Source organism: Phyllosticta citriasiana (assembly GCF_038021145.1).
Source record: "Phyllosticta citriasiana strain CBS 120426 chromosome Unknown IWZ02scaffold_14, whole genome shotgun sequence".
Classification (NCBI taxonomy): domain Eukaryota; kingdom Fungi; phylum Ascomycota; class Dothideomycetes; order Botryosphaeriales; family Phyllostictaceae; genus Phyllosticta; species Phyllosticta citriasiana.
Window position 1 is genome coordinate 1,002,596 of NW_027117291.1, and position 15,031 is coordinate 1,017,626.

Consider the following 15,031-nt stretch of genomic DNA (forward strand, 5'->3'; position numbering starts at 1 on the left):
GTAGTAGGTAAAAAGGATAGAGAAATAGGTAAGATAAGTAACCCTATTTATATACTACTAGCTACTAACTCTATACCTATAAGCTAATATCTAGGCGCTTATATATAAGCTATAAGGCTAATAATAAAGTAGATAACTCTATAGACTTAAATAAAGAAACCTATTACTACATAATAATGCTTAAGGCCATAATAATACTAATTATAGACTAGAACACGCCTAATAGCATAACTATACCCTTAGGCTAAATGATATAAGGAAATAATAAATAATACTACTATACTCTACGCTACTTAGCGCCCTTAAGATGACTACTTATTAACGGTCTAAGGATAGCCCTTTTAGAGGGGGGGATAGTATAATACTATAGACTTAGACCTAAGATAGGGCCTAGTAGACTCTAACTAGGGCCTAAAGAGGGCCGTATATAGTAGTAAGGGCATATAAAAGCCCTTAGAAGATGAAACCTTATAAACTAAGGTTTCATCTAATATCTATACTAAATACATTATTATTATTATTTACCCTTAATTTAACTCCCTATAGTACTAAATCTTATACTAGGCATTCCTACTTACCTTATAAACGTACGTAGTATCTTCTATAGATAGCTTCATCTTAGATAGCCTATAGCTCTAGTAAGACGTAAAATAATTAATTAATTAATTAATTAATTAATCTAGTTCTTAGCCCCCCCTTACCTAAAAAGAGCCTAGATAAACTATCTATCTATAATAACCCTATACTAATATTATACTAAGAATTATACTATATTATATAAGATTCTTTAGCTAGGTATCCCTACTTACCTTATAAATATATATAGTATCCCCTATAGATAGCTCCGTCTTAGATAGCCTATAGCTCTAGTAAGACGTAAAATAATTAATTAATTAATTAATTAAGATGTAAAATAATTAATTAATTAAGATATAAAATAATTAATTAATTAATTAATCATGGAATTCATGGAAGTTACATAAATTTTAATTATATTATAAGTAGACTGCTATATGTGTCACGTACGACCATAGCAGGTAGAAAACTCGGAACCCCGTCCGCTCTTCCATAGATAAGCTACCTTGCGGCCGATTAGTAGTTGCGTGGGTGACCAGCAGCGAATCCCGGCTTTTGTACGTTTTGCATTTCGTTTTGCCACGCCCACGACATGCCAACGGCCGGTAACGGTGATGGATTTGCTTTTCTGCTGCTGTGATGCTCAGCCATAGATGTGATTGGAATCACGCAAGCTCGTATCGCCGTAGAGGCGTAAAAAAAAAGCCCAAGCGCACGCACGGTCGTTGGTCTGAAGAGTCTGCTTGTCGACCTCTTGTCAGACGGCCGGCATCGGTGCGTGGCTGCTGCACGCTTCGGCGGCGGCGGCGAGTTGGGTGACATGTCAGAAGAGCCAGATAAATGAAGCTCCAAAAAAATTTTCGACTGGCGTTCTTCAGGGTAATGATAAGGCAAAAAGTGCAGGACGTGCGGGACATTTTGGATGCCATCTGCCCAGACCGTTCTTGCTCAGGCGTTTCGATGGCTCGTGCTCTACAAACGAGACCCACCTGAGAGCGGTTGCGTCCGAACAGAGGGTCGAAGGCAAATGACAACAGGGATGCAGCGACGGGTGTCTGCACCGTGGTTGGCTACTACTGCATCAATGGTTGGCCACGTGTTGTCGTATCAGGCGAGTTTCGAGGCAGCCTAGGGAGAAGCGGTAAGTGATTGCAAAGGGATGTTTGACTGTCTGCAAGGAGCTCAGGGGAAGTTGGAAAGATGGGGTTTGGTTTGGCGATTGAGCGGCATGTTTAGGGGAATCGATAGATGGAGAGTGAAACGTTGGACGCGGGCGTTTCAATGGAGAAACAGTGGCAGGCGCAACCCATATCCTGGCAAAGGGTAGAAAAAGGCGTCTGAACAAAAGTTCTCGACGGCTGCGGAAAAGCTCTTCCAGCAAAGGCAAGCCCGGACGCGAGAATGAGTCGAAGCTGTACGAGATGTGAGTTGGTGTTGACACTTTTTGGAGACATCGTATCCAACAACCTTGATGTTGGCGGGGAAAAACACAATCTCGACACGCCGGGCTTGGTGCGACGGGGGTGTTTTATGCTTCTTGCACGAAGCCGCCGCCGAAACACGGAGGAGCACGAACGCGAGCAGGAGGAGAAAGCGGAAAATGCCCGACAAGGCAGACGGTCGGAAAGGGCACGCGGACGGAAGGCAGACGTCTTGTTGGAGCGGAGGGGACATGAGTTGGGCGGGCTACAGACGGCCGACGGAGAGGACGCGCGCGATGTAGGCAGCTGAAACGAGACAGGCGTAGTCATGCCAATATTGGCACAGTTCGGAGGGCTTCAGGTGAGGCGTCAGGGGCATTCTCTTGTCGCTGTAGACTTGTGATGGTGGGCAGAGGTGATGACGAAGTGTAGCAAAGCCACCAGTTGCGCCACCTTCAGTCGTCGCGGATGCAGGAACCTGCTAGAGGCACAGAGGTCGGACGGGGATCGTCGATGGTCCGGTGGTGATTTTCTGCGGAGGTGGAGCGGATCGGCGAGACAAAAGACGGACGGACAGGAGTCGGGACGGGACAAGACAAGACAAGACGACAACGGAAGACAAGACGGCAGCTGAAGGATGGGAAGGAGGACAGGCGGCAGAAGAGAAGCAGCACACACAGCAGGCTGAGCGGGCGTCGTAAAGCGGGCCGGGGGATGGGCTTGACACATGCAGGGAGCGTTCCTAGTGAGTGTTGGCACGGTCGTGGAGATCTGGGGTTGCAATGGAAATCTTTGCGCATGGCCAGAACAGGAGTGGAGCCCATGGCGCCCAGCACTGAAACCACATGGTGAATTATCCTTGCCCGCCCGGAGACGCCTTATATCAGTCCCAGTCCCGCCCCTTCCAGTCGCCATTCCATCCTCAACTCCATTCTCGACAAATCCCAAAAATGTTCTCTTGCGCCAACTACGAACGCGGCTGCCGTGGTCGCTGCAATTCGCCCAATGGCCGCTGTGCTTCATGCATCACCCTCAACTTACAAGCTCCCGCACGCTCTCCCAGCGCCAATGCTGCCTCTCCAGCAATCACCTACTCGGCCTTGACCAGCTCCTTTGCTTCTCTGGTCAACTCGCCGCCGTCCACCTCGCCCAAGACGACATGAGCCGTACCTCGCGAAAACGTCTACCACTTGAACACTTCGATACCAGCATCCATTGATGACCTGACCACCACTTCACCATCGACCACTCCACTCAATCAACTGTACGGGATTTTGATTCAATCCTCGACCCACTCCAGGACCGCGACACGCCTTCCTGGCTCGAAGAACCACCCTTTCAATCAGTCACGCTCGACCAAGCATTCGCTTCGACTTTGGGACGACGTCTGGCACCGCCACCAGGGCCGAGAGAGATGTGGAGAAAGGGAGAGAGAGAGAGAGAGGGGGAGGGAGGGATGGGGGGGAGAGAGAGAGAGCCAGCGAAAGGACCCTGTTGGCTGTTGATTGAGGAGGACCTCGACGTTACGAACCACTTGCGAGCAAAAGCATACGGGACAGGCGCCAGGACCATTCCATTCGAATTTTCTGACTTGTTATCCATTTCTTATCGACAGAAGCACAGCAAAGTACGAGGAGTTGTTGTTATTTTTGCAGCGGAGTAGATCGTCCGGCTGCCACCGTGGCCGTGCGTGGCCACTTGATTTTTAGTTTCTTCTTGGAGCTCCTCAAAGAGATGTGATATCCCCTCGATTTTTTCAGGTACAGCGCGAAGGGTTCTTTTTTTTTTTTTTTTTTTTTGTTTCACAGGAGTTTTAATCCCTATGCGCATCACATGCTGCGCTCCATCAAACTACCTCACCTACCCACTTACTTACCTACGCATACATTGCCTCGAAATAGATGCGCATCTGCACTGCAGCCACTGTTGCCTAAGAAGCCGCGCCCTCTTTTCTGTGCCCCGTGGCTGGCTGTAGCTGGCTGTAGCTGGCTGGCTGGCTGGCTGGCATCCGCCCAACCCGCGCGTTGCCGGCACCAGATGCTTTTACACTTGCGCAAAATAATATCTTGCCCAAGGACACAAGTCCGGCACAGCCATGCCGGATAACGGAGCCAACCAAGTTTCTCACCTCAGCAAGCAGCAGCCGGTCGGAATCTCGCGCACTGCCGTTGCAGCAGCACTCACTTGGGTTTTTCCCACCTTTACACGCGGCTTTTGGAATGCTCGCAGCAGCAGCAGCAGCACAGCCGCAGCGGGCCGCATCAAGGCCACATCAGCCAACAACAACAACAAATCTGTCGCATTCGGATGGTTGACGTGTTCCCTGCAGCGGCAACAGCAGCCAGCGCCTGCCTCTGCTCTGCCCTGCCCTGCCCTGCCCTGCCCTGCCCTGCAAACCTGCCCAAAGGAACCACAACCACCACCACCCAATGAAGCCAACCCCTGCCTCTCTCCACCGGTACCGTCGTCGTCGTCGTCGTCGTCGTCGTCGTCGACGCGAATCCACCACTACCACCTCCATCCACCTCCATCTCCACCACGACCTCCCGCGCCACTTTATCAGGTTAGTCTGCACTGCGCGCACGACAATCCATCTGACCCCGCTCGCACGCTCGCTCGGCTCTTACCATCGCCCAGCACCTGACATCAACCCGCGCGCTTCATTCCTTCCTTCCCTCCACACAGACTTGCATACACACACACATACATACATACATACATACACACATACATACATACATGCAAACATGGTTTGCAAAACGCGCCGCGCCGCATCGCCCCCATCCCACTCCAGCCCAACGACCAAGCGTCAATTTAGCACACGTGCGCATGTAAGTATGGCATAGCACCGCACTCAAAACACTCACATCTCGGCCCTTCGGCGCGTGGGCCGCGCGGGCAATCGCTGATCGATTCTCGCACGCGCGCTGCCCGGGACCCGGCAGCGAGGAACCTCTTCCTGGTCTGACAAGGGGCGGGCTGGGCTGTCTGGCTGGTCTGGTCTGGATGAACGGACGAACGCTCGCTCAGCCAGACAAGGGGTGGTTGCGCAGTGTGCGAGCGCGCGCGGGCAAGGTCAACGTTCCGACGCGGCGCGGCGGGCACGGCGGGAAAGCTACACAGGTAGCGGGAAAGCTACACAGGTAGGTAGCGACGCGGGCTGGGCTGGGCTGGGCTGGGCTGGGCTGGGTTGGACTGGCGAAGGCTATGTGTGTACAATGTGTTTGCTGCCACGCGAAAGTGTTCGAGTCGCTTTGAATTTGCGAGTAGAGTTTTGGCAGAGCATGGCAGGGCAGGGTGTCGAGAGGCTAATCAAAGTGTTTTTGGAGTAGCTTTTGCAGCGAGCGCCGAGATGGCATGGTATGTATGGCATGGCTCGGTCACGCCCAAGAGACGAGCTGAGGAGTGAAGGTGTTCTGTTCTTACTGTGCCATGGCATGGAATCCACGCGACGAGAAAGATCGCTTTGGTGTCCTGGACTGTTTGGTGGAATGTCGTCTCGGACATCAGTCGCCGTCACTTCCAATACTCACATTGAAAGCCATACCTTTGCCGTCGGCATTATACGCACGACGACTGTGCGCATGAACAGGCGTCCGCGACGCTAGTTGGATACCGGTAGGTAGGTGAGAAAGTCGCCCGGCTTAACCGCAAACCCCCACCCGAAGCGACCCGACGCGGGGGTTCGAGCGAGCCGACGGATGTGAGGGATCCATCCATCCATCCAGCCAGCCCAGCCAGGGACAAGGATGCGGCGGGCGGAGCGGGGGAGGAGAGGGAAACGAACGGGAAAAGACAAGGATCGTCTGTCGCGATGGATGTGTTTTTCCACGACGACGGTACCTGGCGAGCCCGCGGATGAGAGAAGTTCGAATGAATGAACGACTACCACCATGTTTGGCTGCTCCATTGGCTTGCAAACAGCCGCGCGCGCTTGCTTCTGGACTGACCGACTGACTGACTGACTGACTTGCGTTGACGGTGCTCGTGCGCGCACGTGTCGTAATGGGCCGGGAAAAAAGGCTGGGCTGGACTCATGCTCGCTGACATCTGACTGATGGGCCGACGGCAGCGGGCCTGTCGCCTTCTTGAATGTGCGTGCGTGTGTGTTGGGCTACGGCGGGCAGGGACGTCTTGAAGGGAGGAAGGACATGCAGGTGTGTGATGAGAATAAGGCGCAAGAAATTACCCAAGTTGGTAGTCCTACACGCCTGAAGTCTGTATGTTCAAGACCAAAGCCGCGTTATTCCCGCGTTTGAATCTCGTCGCCCTTTTGCCCTACACTTCGGTGTCCTTTCATCGTGTGGCATGGCCCATGTGATCACTTTTCCCCCTTGCTCTTATCCGGTCTTAACCACCTACTTGATTCTTTCTTCTCCTTCTTTTGCTGTAGGTGCAGAAGCAGGGAAAGGCGGAGCGCACTGGAGCAGAGCGTGCAGCTGAGTGGAGAAACCTGGTCGACCTCCAACTTGAAACCGGTTTCTGCCCTTTCTCCGAGCGAAACAAAAGTGCAGCCGCGGATAAAACGGCGGATAGGTACATGATGATGTCGTCAGTGGGTACTGCTCGTACTCAGTAGCGTTGCGTGGTGCCTCTCGTCATCTGTGGCTTGACTTGGCCTCTTTAGCACGTCCGCTAGTCGTTGAACTGTTCGTGATACTCTTCGTGTGCTTGGAATGAGGGCGAATATGAAGGAAAAAAATGAATGTGGATGGGACTGGTGGAGAAAAAAAGACACTGCTGTTTTGGCTGAAAGAGAGATGGCCAGCGTACATGAAGAGGCTTTGAAGGATTCCCGTACAAATCAATTCCCCTTGGTCAATGGAAAGACCAAAGAGAAGACAACAGATGTAGAGATCATTAACTTACCTCTGGATCGACATCCAACTTGCAGACCTACAAAGCTAGTAAGCGGGACGGGTCGATCCACATTGGGAGATTAGATGCCCAGTACGTGCACACGCCCCTCCATGCACAATGAGTACACACGTGCGATGCCCGCAACAGTGTTTGGCAGCTGTTGTGTGCCTTATGACTGGCAAAACTTTGGCAAGCAGATGTCACGCTTTGGTACGTGGTGCAATGTTCCTACTGCACGCTGTCAGTGAGTCACAAGACATGGACGCGTCTTTGGGAGAGCAAGGAGATTGACAACACAAGGATGCCCTTCCGTATCCCTTTGAGCGGCCAGTCCGAGCCACACAGAGTCATGGAGGGACAAGAACGGCCAAGACTGGCCGGCCGGCCAGACTCATCTTCTTTCTAACCGCGTCCCAAGAGTTGCAGTCGTGGTCTCTTAGGTTGCCCGGCCGTCCTGAACATCTGACTTGCTTGTCATCACGACCAAGCCGGAATTAACGCTGCCGAAGAGTAAGCAATTGCGGCGCAGACGTGTCTTCCTCAGCGTCCGCGGGCGCACGCGTGAACGTTCTTGATCTCCCGAATCTTCCCTGTGCCTGATGCGCTACCGCGTGCCGCGTGCCGATGTTGACTCTCGCTTTCGCTCCCATGGCCATTCGGACGACCGAGACGTCTGCCTGCGCAATGGCAACGAGACTCGCCCTCACTGCCACAGGAGACGACGGGAGCAGGAGCTTAAAGCAGCTGATGCCTGGCAGTCAGCGGGCTGCGCGAAACAGACCGTGTTCAGTGAGCCAGCACGCAAGACTACCCATCCATGCCAACTCCAAACACCGCATGGAAACCGCTAGCAGCTCCCCTGCGGCTTGCCTGTTTTTTTCTCTTTTGCTCTCCCCACAAGAGCCATTTGAAAACAATTGGATCATATGTTTCAATGATGCAGCATGCCGGACCGCGTCGTCTTGTTGTAATTTTGTCCCAGCCCCCTTCCCCAATTCGACCCCCCTATCCCTGCATCTTTCCGTCTTGGAGTGGGTTTGCTGCATGGGACACGGCCCTTCCCCCTGTCATTTTTGGCTGCCCGCAAATTCAGGATTTGGGGCCCAGAGCGTTCGAGAACGCGTCGGCTGACAGGGGTTGTCACCAAGCGAGATCCACTTGCGACGGAACGTGGTGGGTCCCAGAGATACAACTGACGCTACTTGTGCACAATTGGTTTGATGCACCAAACGGTGGCGCCTTGCTGTTCAGCGCACAATGCGTGGTGGAAAGATGTAGAATGTGTGCGCTTCGATATGAATTGCATTTGTGCTAGTTGCGAATCCGTTTTGTGCAGCGGTACCGCGGGACGAGGGATCTCCGGGACGAAGGTACAGCGGCAGTATAGGACGTGGCTGATGGCTCTGATTTAATCAATCTGGCGAGAGGTTTGAGCTCCTCACTGGCAGCTTGCGCAACGAAATCGGGCCGCCAAGCAGGAGACAAAGTGCTCCCAAGCATGTCTGGTGCAGGTGCGCCGCGTTCGATTTTTCCTCATGCAAGGCGGGCTGGACTGTCGCCATATTGACATGATTCAGAGGCCGTCGAAAGGACATCAGACAGCAAGTTGGTGGGCTTCAATATTGAAATTTGACGTCAGCGGTATTGTCAAGTTTCAAGCAGCAGACGAACCACGAGGAGACTTGGGATTGTTTATGAACGAATGCTCGCAGATAGGTCTTCATTTGGCAACAACCCGGAGCTCTACATGCTGCGAACTGTCGAGCTTTTGTGATGCGGAAAACATGCTGCCATGGAGGCATCCCAGATGTTGCTCTGCTCCGAGTTGTGGCTGTGAACATGTGGCTGTTGTCTTCCTTACTCATGCATGTGCGCGTTGCGGCGCAACCGCTGATCGCCCTGGGAGCTTGGCTACATTTGAGATGTTAGTGATACAAAACGGTCGACTTGCTGACCCGTCAGCACACTCTTGCGTACCAAAATGCTGAACATCATTTCGGGCTCCCTGGCCGCATGCCCTTATTTTCCCTTTGACTCGCGCCTTTGTTGACCGCTGGCTGACATATGCATCAAGCCAGGGCGGCTGCTTGGATTCGCAGGGAAGAGAGCAGGGCTAGCAGCAGGGAGGCTCCGCAAGGACGGTAAAAAATCAATCATCGTAGAACCAACGAGTCGTCGGACCCTGATTATGGCCAAATCGGTCATGGAGTGTACACGGGATCAATGTTGAGAGGAGCGGTCAAAGCCGTTCATGTTGCAGCGTTGAATGTGGTGTCATTTCAAGTGCTTCTCCGCGGCAGTCGATTCCCAAAGCGGCCATTTGGATGCCCAAAGGAAATCTCCTGCGAATGCCAGCTTCTTAATGGTTCTCTGAAGGTGGCGGCGGAGGCTGGTCCGTCAGTCGTGTTGATCTGGAAAGGCGCATCTCATAGCGTTGCGGTCCATGTTTGTGCCACGGCGGCTTGCACAGAAATGTCCAGTGAGCACAGCTTCTTCCTCGAATGGTGCCTTGAGCCAATCATGTGGACGAAAAGCAGCCCCAGACGCCCAAGGATGTGCGAAGAAGCGGATGGACATGCATGTTGGTGTCAATCCAGTCCGAAGGACAAATTCCCCCACACCATCACCAGGGAGATGCAGGTATTCATGCATATATTCCATGGTGAAACGGACAGAGTCATCGGACCCTCCTTCTCGACCATAGTCCAGCTGCGAGGCCGCCGATCACGGGTGGAGGAGTTTGAAAAGGTACAGAGACTGGTCCAAAATGGCACTATCAGCTCCACGGTGATGGCCTGCATGGGGGGTTGGCCCGGGATCGAATTGATTTGGCGGAGTGCGGGGCAGGGGCAAGGGCAGATTTAGGCAGTCGTGCGTGTGGCTGTGGAGCAGGTGGGCCGGAATAAATGCACCTTTGCGGACGTCGAAAAAGAAGGTAGAGTGCATAAGTGCTTACATGGCGTGCTGGACGCATGTGCAAACTGCTAGCAGCTGGAAGCATGATGTCTTTGTGCGTTTGAAAATTGGTGCGTTTTGGCCTGCCAAAGGCCTGCTGACGAGTCCGTGGAGGACCAGCTGACAGGGAGCGAGCCAAGTCTGTGCGAGAAGGTCCTGTTGTCTGTGTCAAAAGGACAGCTTGGGCCCACGAAAGAGGCCTCCTGGTCGAGGAGTGCTGGTGACTGGTGACTGGTTGCAATCGGGAGATGGGCTCCGCGTCCGGTCGCAGCCGATGGGTCGTTTACATGGCCTACACCGACTTGTTTGAGTGAATGGGCTGTCGATGGTGAGATAGACTCGTGATGGCTTCATCTGGAGGTAGATTCGCAGAAGGAAGTCCTGCGATTCACGACAGTGGGCCGCCATGTCGGAATTCCCGGTGGTCGTCAATCCGCCCATGAAGCAATCCGGCACCGGAGACGGCTGACCGAGCGACCAGACATGTGAGTAGAGGACTGGAACGGCTGAGCATGGTTTCGACCCGCGGTCCAGGCCTGGTTGACGGTTGACAGTTGACAGTTGGTGTTGAGTCGAGAGGCAGAGGTTGCCAGGAAGGACGCTAGGGCGATGCTCGGCTCGGCTCGGGCCTGTGTTCCCCGTCATCAGGTTTCAGTCCAGGTCGTGCTGCCCGAGTCTCACACTGAAAAAACTCTTGCGAATCTGGCGACGTCTTTGACGTCGAACGAGAATGACGAGGTGAAGAATCCAACGCGGATCTGCTCGTCAACATCAGGCGATCCCGTCGATCATGCCGTCTTGCCCCGCGTTGTACAACGCGCATCTCGTCTTGCAGCTTCACGATACGAGAAGTGGACAAAGTCTCATCGACAAGTTGCCCGTGTCTCGCCTGGATTCTGCAAATATGCTGGGCTGACCAATCTGGTTCTTGGACCTTTTCCCATAGCAACCCTTCATGAGGCTACCAGTAGAGCCTCAATTTTTAGAAAGTGATCTGACAACCTGGTTTCAAGGAACACACTTGGGTCCAAAACCCACACTTCTCCAGAGTGGATCTGTCGCGCCCGTTATAAACGCCTTTGGTGCTGAAGAATCTGGAAAACCTCAACTCTATAGGCGTCGGTGGAGAGAGCCCCGTGTTCCATGCTGAGGACCAAACCTGGAAGACCGCCGAATCGAACCGGATCTCATTGGCCAGCCAGCCTTGCCATTGAAATTCCCAACCTTCGACGGGAGCTGGCTGCAACTCACGACGTGGGAATTTGCCCAGAAAACAGAGATGCTTCTTCGCGCTATCGCACGTGCGAAAGCTTGATTGCTCCCGCGTCGCTGTCGATCGCCGCTGTGTTTGATCCCGGAGCAATGGCCGACGGTCTTGAGAACACGTTTCTATCCCAAAATACAAGGCTTGCAGAGTTCGAGCGCCCATCGAATGATGTCGAGTGCGATGCCCGCATCTGCGCGCTGGCATGGTCCCGGACGAACACGCGCGTGGCCTCGAGTCGAGAGCGCGGGTCGCTCCGCCAGGTGCTCAGGCTATTTACTTGGTCAGTCAATCCTTCCATGCTCGCTGGATAACTATTTCCAAAGCCTTCTCGTTTGACAGGTGAGAACGGCTTGGCTTAGTGACTTCTATTCCTCTCTTCAGTGACCCTTGAGCCAGTTGCTCAGAGTCAGGGGCCAAGGATTCCGTCTTCTTGACAAGACAGCGGCTTGTTTGACGTTCAAAAACCCAAATTAAGTATGAAAGCCAAGTGGCAGTCTGCGCAATAAGCCATGCCCTTTTGTCTTCAGTACCACTCAGGTGCCTCTTTCAAAGGCCCTGCCGACACGACCATGGACAATCCAACTCTGGCCGCTCGTGAACATTGCCTGATTTTTCAACCCAGGGAAACGAAAAGCATTCGAAAGTCTCGTGCAAAATGAAGAATCTAAGGGCTTTGATTGGAGTTGCAATCTCCCTGAAAAGAGAGACAAACTGATCAGGAACCAGACGTAGAGCAGCAAAAAAGAAGCAAAGAATCCATCACGATTTTTTACGTCGTAGGTCCTCCATGCTGATAGGCGGTTTGTCTCTCCTCTCCTTGTAGTCCTTGGTCCTCAGTTTCTTCAGCCCAGCTTCCAATGTCGCACTCATCCGTTCCAGTATCCACTGCGCTTCCGGTTTGCTACCCATCAAAGGGCTTCGGGTTCCCAGCCAGCTCCAGCTACATGTGCCCCGCTCCCCGCCAGGCTCCCCACCTGCAACGTCAAGGTGAGGATCGGTGTTTCGTCGACGATTATGGCCGCGTCTAGGTTTGATGGGTGGTTTGCGGTGGCGGTTTGGGTCGGCCTTGTCTTGGCCTATCAGCTTGAGATAGTACGCCCATTCCGCATACGGGTACTGGCAAGGCGGCGAGGCAGTAGCGTCGCGCATGAGCTTTCGGATTTCTTTCGCAAGAACGAAATGATAGAAGTGAATGTCCCGTTCCAAAGCATTGCCTCTTTCATCTGCTTCTTCTGCCTCCCAGAGCTCTTCATCCTCGATGTGCTTGGCCAGGCGATTCAGCGTAACAGAGTCGAGATGGCTTTTCTTGTCTCTGAAAGAGTTGTCCGAATGATCGCCATTGAGACTGGGTCGATGTGCAGAAGATTTTTCGTTCCCAGGAAGGCTTGCGTCGCGGTTCAGGAGATTACTCTGCCGCAGTCTGGCCAAATTCGATTTGACAGTTGCCCGAATACCGCTCTCGTGGGGCAAAATCGTCAGGCTTCCCAACCAGATGGTAAAATCTGCAAACTTCTTCACCACCGTGTCTCCCATGTTGGAAATCAGGATGGTGAGTGTCGGGACGGCAAGAAGAGACCAGATGACAAAGAACGGTTTTCCACAATTGCTGCGCGGATAGAGATCACCATACCTAATAGTCAACAAGGAAGTATAGGCGAAGTAGAGTGATTCGAAGTACGTCCAGCCTTGATGATTCCCTTCGGTTGCTTTGAAGACGACGGCACCGATAAACCACAGAATGCAGGCCGCAAATATGGACAAGAAGAGTGCCGTGTACTGTCGTCGTTTTTGCGCAAGAGACTGTATTTTTCTCATAACGTTGAACTCTTGCTCCCGCCTCTCGAGCTCTGAAAGCCCTGAATGGACGAACTCCACTTTCTGGAAGTATCCAATCGTGACGATGCGCTTCTGGGCGCTAATCTTTTTGAGGACCTTTTCGCGTCTGAGTTCGGTCATTCGAGCGTCGATCTTGGCTTTTCCGCGTTCCAGGACAAGTGACCGTATCGAGCCGATGACCAGTCCTTCCATTAGGATTCCTCCGAAAGCAAAAGGAAAGAGCAAGGAACGACCAAGGTGCGTTTTTGGAGGAAAATCTGAGCCAAGACCCACTGTAAGTAGTGTGTAGTCGGCCCAATATCTGAGGGGGGTTTAGTGTCTCCAAAGATGTCTAGTCAATGACGGATTTGAATGGTAGTTCTTACATGCCATCCAGAAAATCCCAACCCTCAATTCTACTAAATACCAGCCCACCAAGGACCAGATAAACAGTGAAACTGATTGTCTGCAGCATAAGCGTGCGTTGGCTGATGGTCAGTCTGAATTCCTTGGCATAGTGATTCTTGAATGCTCCGTAGACAGTCAACACCATCAGGAGAGCAACAACAGCGTAGATGGATGCCGCAATGATTGCATAATAATAGGCTTGAGAGAGTGCGTGGGATTCAGCTGGTTGCAATCGGAAGTGTGAGCTAGAAGCGACGCAGATGAGCGCGATTAGAAGTACTGAAGCAACAGAGAATCCGCCAATCGTGATGGGCTGGGCCACGTTGAATGACAGTCGGCGTGCCATGTTCAGTAGTAGAGAAAGATTTGCGACAAGAGCACAAACCAGGGACACGATGTTGATGGCGATGAGCCTGCAAAGTTATGAGCAAGAAGACATGCCAGGGAATAGAAATCTTACCAGGCTGGATCGCTGAGGAATTCTCCAGTCGTCTCATCGTGTCCTGGAGGAATAAACAGCCTCCATTTGACCGCGAGCGCACAGATGGAGAAGGCGTTGGCAAGGGGCCCGAACGTCCCTGCGATGAGTGGACAAGCGGTCGACGCAAACCACCACCGGCTACAGAAGTCGTCAGAATGCGCTTGAAATGAAAAAGCAGGGCTTTTCCCACCTGGGATCGAGAAAGTCTTGCTCCTCCTCTGCTACCTGCTCGCGGATACTCTCGTAGGCATTGTTTTCAAGGTCTTCAGCGGCGTCGTTGATAGGACTGTCAACGCCAGGGTCGTTCATCTCGGCTGCGGCTTATGGAGGAGGATAGGGATAGGAAATTCAGGTTGCAATAGGGAGGCGTTTGCCCGACAAAGGCTGAAGAGTGATGAGAAACCCATTTCTAAGCTGTGGTGCGGACAAAACCTGGTTGCGCAAGAGCCCGTGGCAGCCGTGGAAAGGGCGGCTTTGGCACATGGACGCTGGGTGATGTCGGGTGGTGGCTGGAATGCAATGACGACTTGGGTTTGCTGATCCCGTGCCCCACGCTGCGCGCCGTCACCAACCTTTTCCACTGCACAACAACACGCTCGACTGAGACACTTACTTCATAAGAGTAGCAACCCCTTGGACAAACGACCTCCTGAGGCACCCAGCCTTCTGCTTTCCACCATGACGCGAAAATACTGTCGGTCGCCATCTTGTTGCAGCTCAAACCCCCTCCCAGGGGAGAGAGACCTGGACGCGCTTGCTCGGCTGCTTCAAGCCGGCAAGCCGCTACAGTGGGACGAGGAGGTGTATCCGCTAATTTCGACTGTGAAGACGACCCAGGATGATGTCGTATGAGGCAGGCGTCTGTCGCATCGCCAACCAAAAGAGCCGCCAACCTGGAAAGCCACCGACCTGGACAGGCACGAACCTGCAGAGCCACCGACTTGGACAGTCGCCGACTCGGAGATCCATCAACCCGAAAGCCTTACGAGGCTACTCCCATATGTGCATGGCCGATTGCAATGAGAGTCTTTGCCTTTGCCTTTGCCGCCTTGAAGCCTTCGCTGCCACAAACTCTAGGCTGGTAGAATGGTGGCTTGGGTGCCGAAGGCCAGAAAAATGCGCCAAAACCTCACGGTGCGTGTAAGCCATTGGCGTCGGTGATTATTATTTCTTCGCCTGAAATGCCGGTTGCTGTAATGTCGAAACCCTACGAGGAACCAAAATAAAGAGCTAGGACGGCGAGGTATT

At 52.9% G+C, this 15,031-nt stretch overlaps 5 protein-coding genes across 5 annotated transcripts; 2 read left to right on the forward strand and 3 right to left on the reverse strand.

The window, feature by feature from the left end:
- Positions 1-1,527: 1,527 nt before the first annotated feature.
- Positions 1,528-2,525, reverse strand: IWZ02DRAFT_83108 (uncharacterized protein). Its single transcript, XM_066771280.1, has 2 exons — positions 2,044-2,525; positions 1,528-1,988 (listed from the first exon to the last, which is right to left on the reverse strand). Exons 1-2 carry the CDS (start codon positions 2,325-2,327, stop codon positions 1,658-1,660), a joined length of 615 nt encoding a protein of 204 aa, XP_066619425.1. The 5' UTR covers positions 2,328-2,525; the 3' UTR covers positions 1,528-1,657.
- A 422-nt stretch (positions 2,526-2,947) lies between these two features.
- Positions 2,948-3,160, forward strand: IWZ02DRAFT_384262 (uncharacterized protein; the record flags this gene model as incomplete). Its single annotated transcript, XM_066765323.1, has 1 exon — positions 2,948-3,160. One exon carries the CDS (start codon positions 2,948-2,950, stop codon positions 3,158-3,160), a length of 213 nt encoding a protein of 70 aa, XP_066619426.1.
- A 5,803-nt stretch (positions 3,161-8,963) lies between these two features.
- On the forward strand, positions 8,964-10,220 carry IWZ02DRAFT_83580 (uncharacterized protein). The gene has a single exon (XM_066771283.1). The coding sequence runs from the start codon at positions 9,081-9,083 to the stop codon at positions 9,720-9,722; it is 642 nt and encodes a 213-aa protein (XP_066619427.1). The 5' UTR covers positions 8,964-9,080; the 3' UTR covers positions 9,723-10,220.
- On the reverse strand, positions 9,852-10,714 carry IWZ02DRAFT_83470 (uncharacterized protein). Its single transcript, XM_066771281.1, has 2 exons — positions 10,494-10,714; positions 9,852-10,441 (listed from the first exon to the last, which is right to left on the reverse strand). The coding sequence occupies exons 1-2, from the start codon at positions 10,633-10,635 to the stop codon at positions 9,981-9,983; spliced, it is 603 nt and encodes a 200-aa protein (XP_066619428.1). The 5' UTR covers positions 10,636-10,714; the 3' UTR covers positions 9,852-9,980.
- An 846-nt stretch (positions 10,715-11,560) lies between these two features.
- IWZ02DRAFT_83011 (potassium channel-like protein) lies at positions 11,561-14,294 on the reverse strand. Its single transcript, XM_066771279.1, has 4 exons — positions 13,974-14,294; positions 13,763-13,921; positions 13,281-13,715; positions 11,561-13,216 (listed from the first exon to the last, which is right to left on the reverse strand). Exons 1-4 carry the CDS (start codon positions 14,090-14,092, stop codon positions 11,839-11,841), a joined length of 2,091 nt encoding a protein of 696 aa, XP_066619429.1. The 5' UTR covers positions 14,093-14,294; the 3' UTR covers positions 11,561-11,838.
- Between the last annotated feature and the right edge of the window lie 737 nt (positions 14,295-15,031).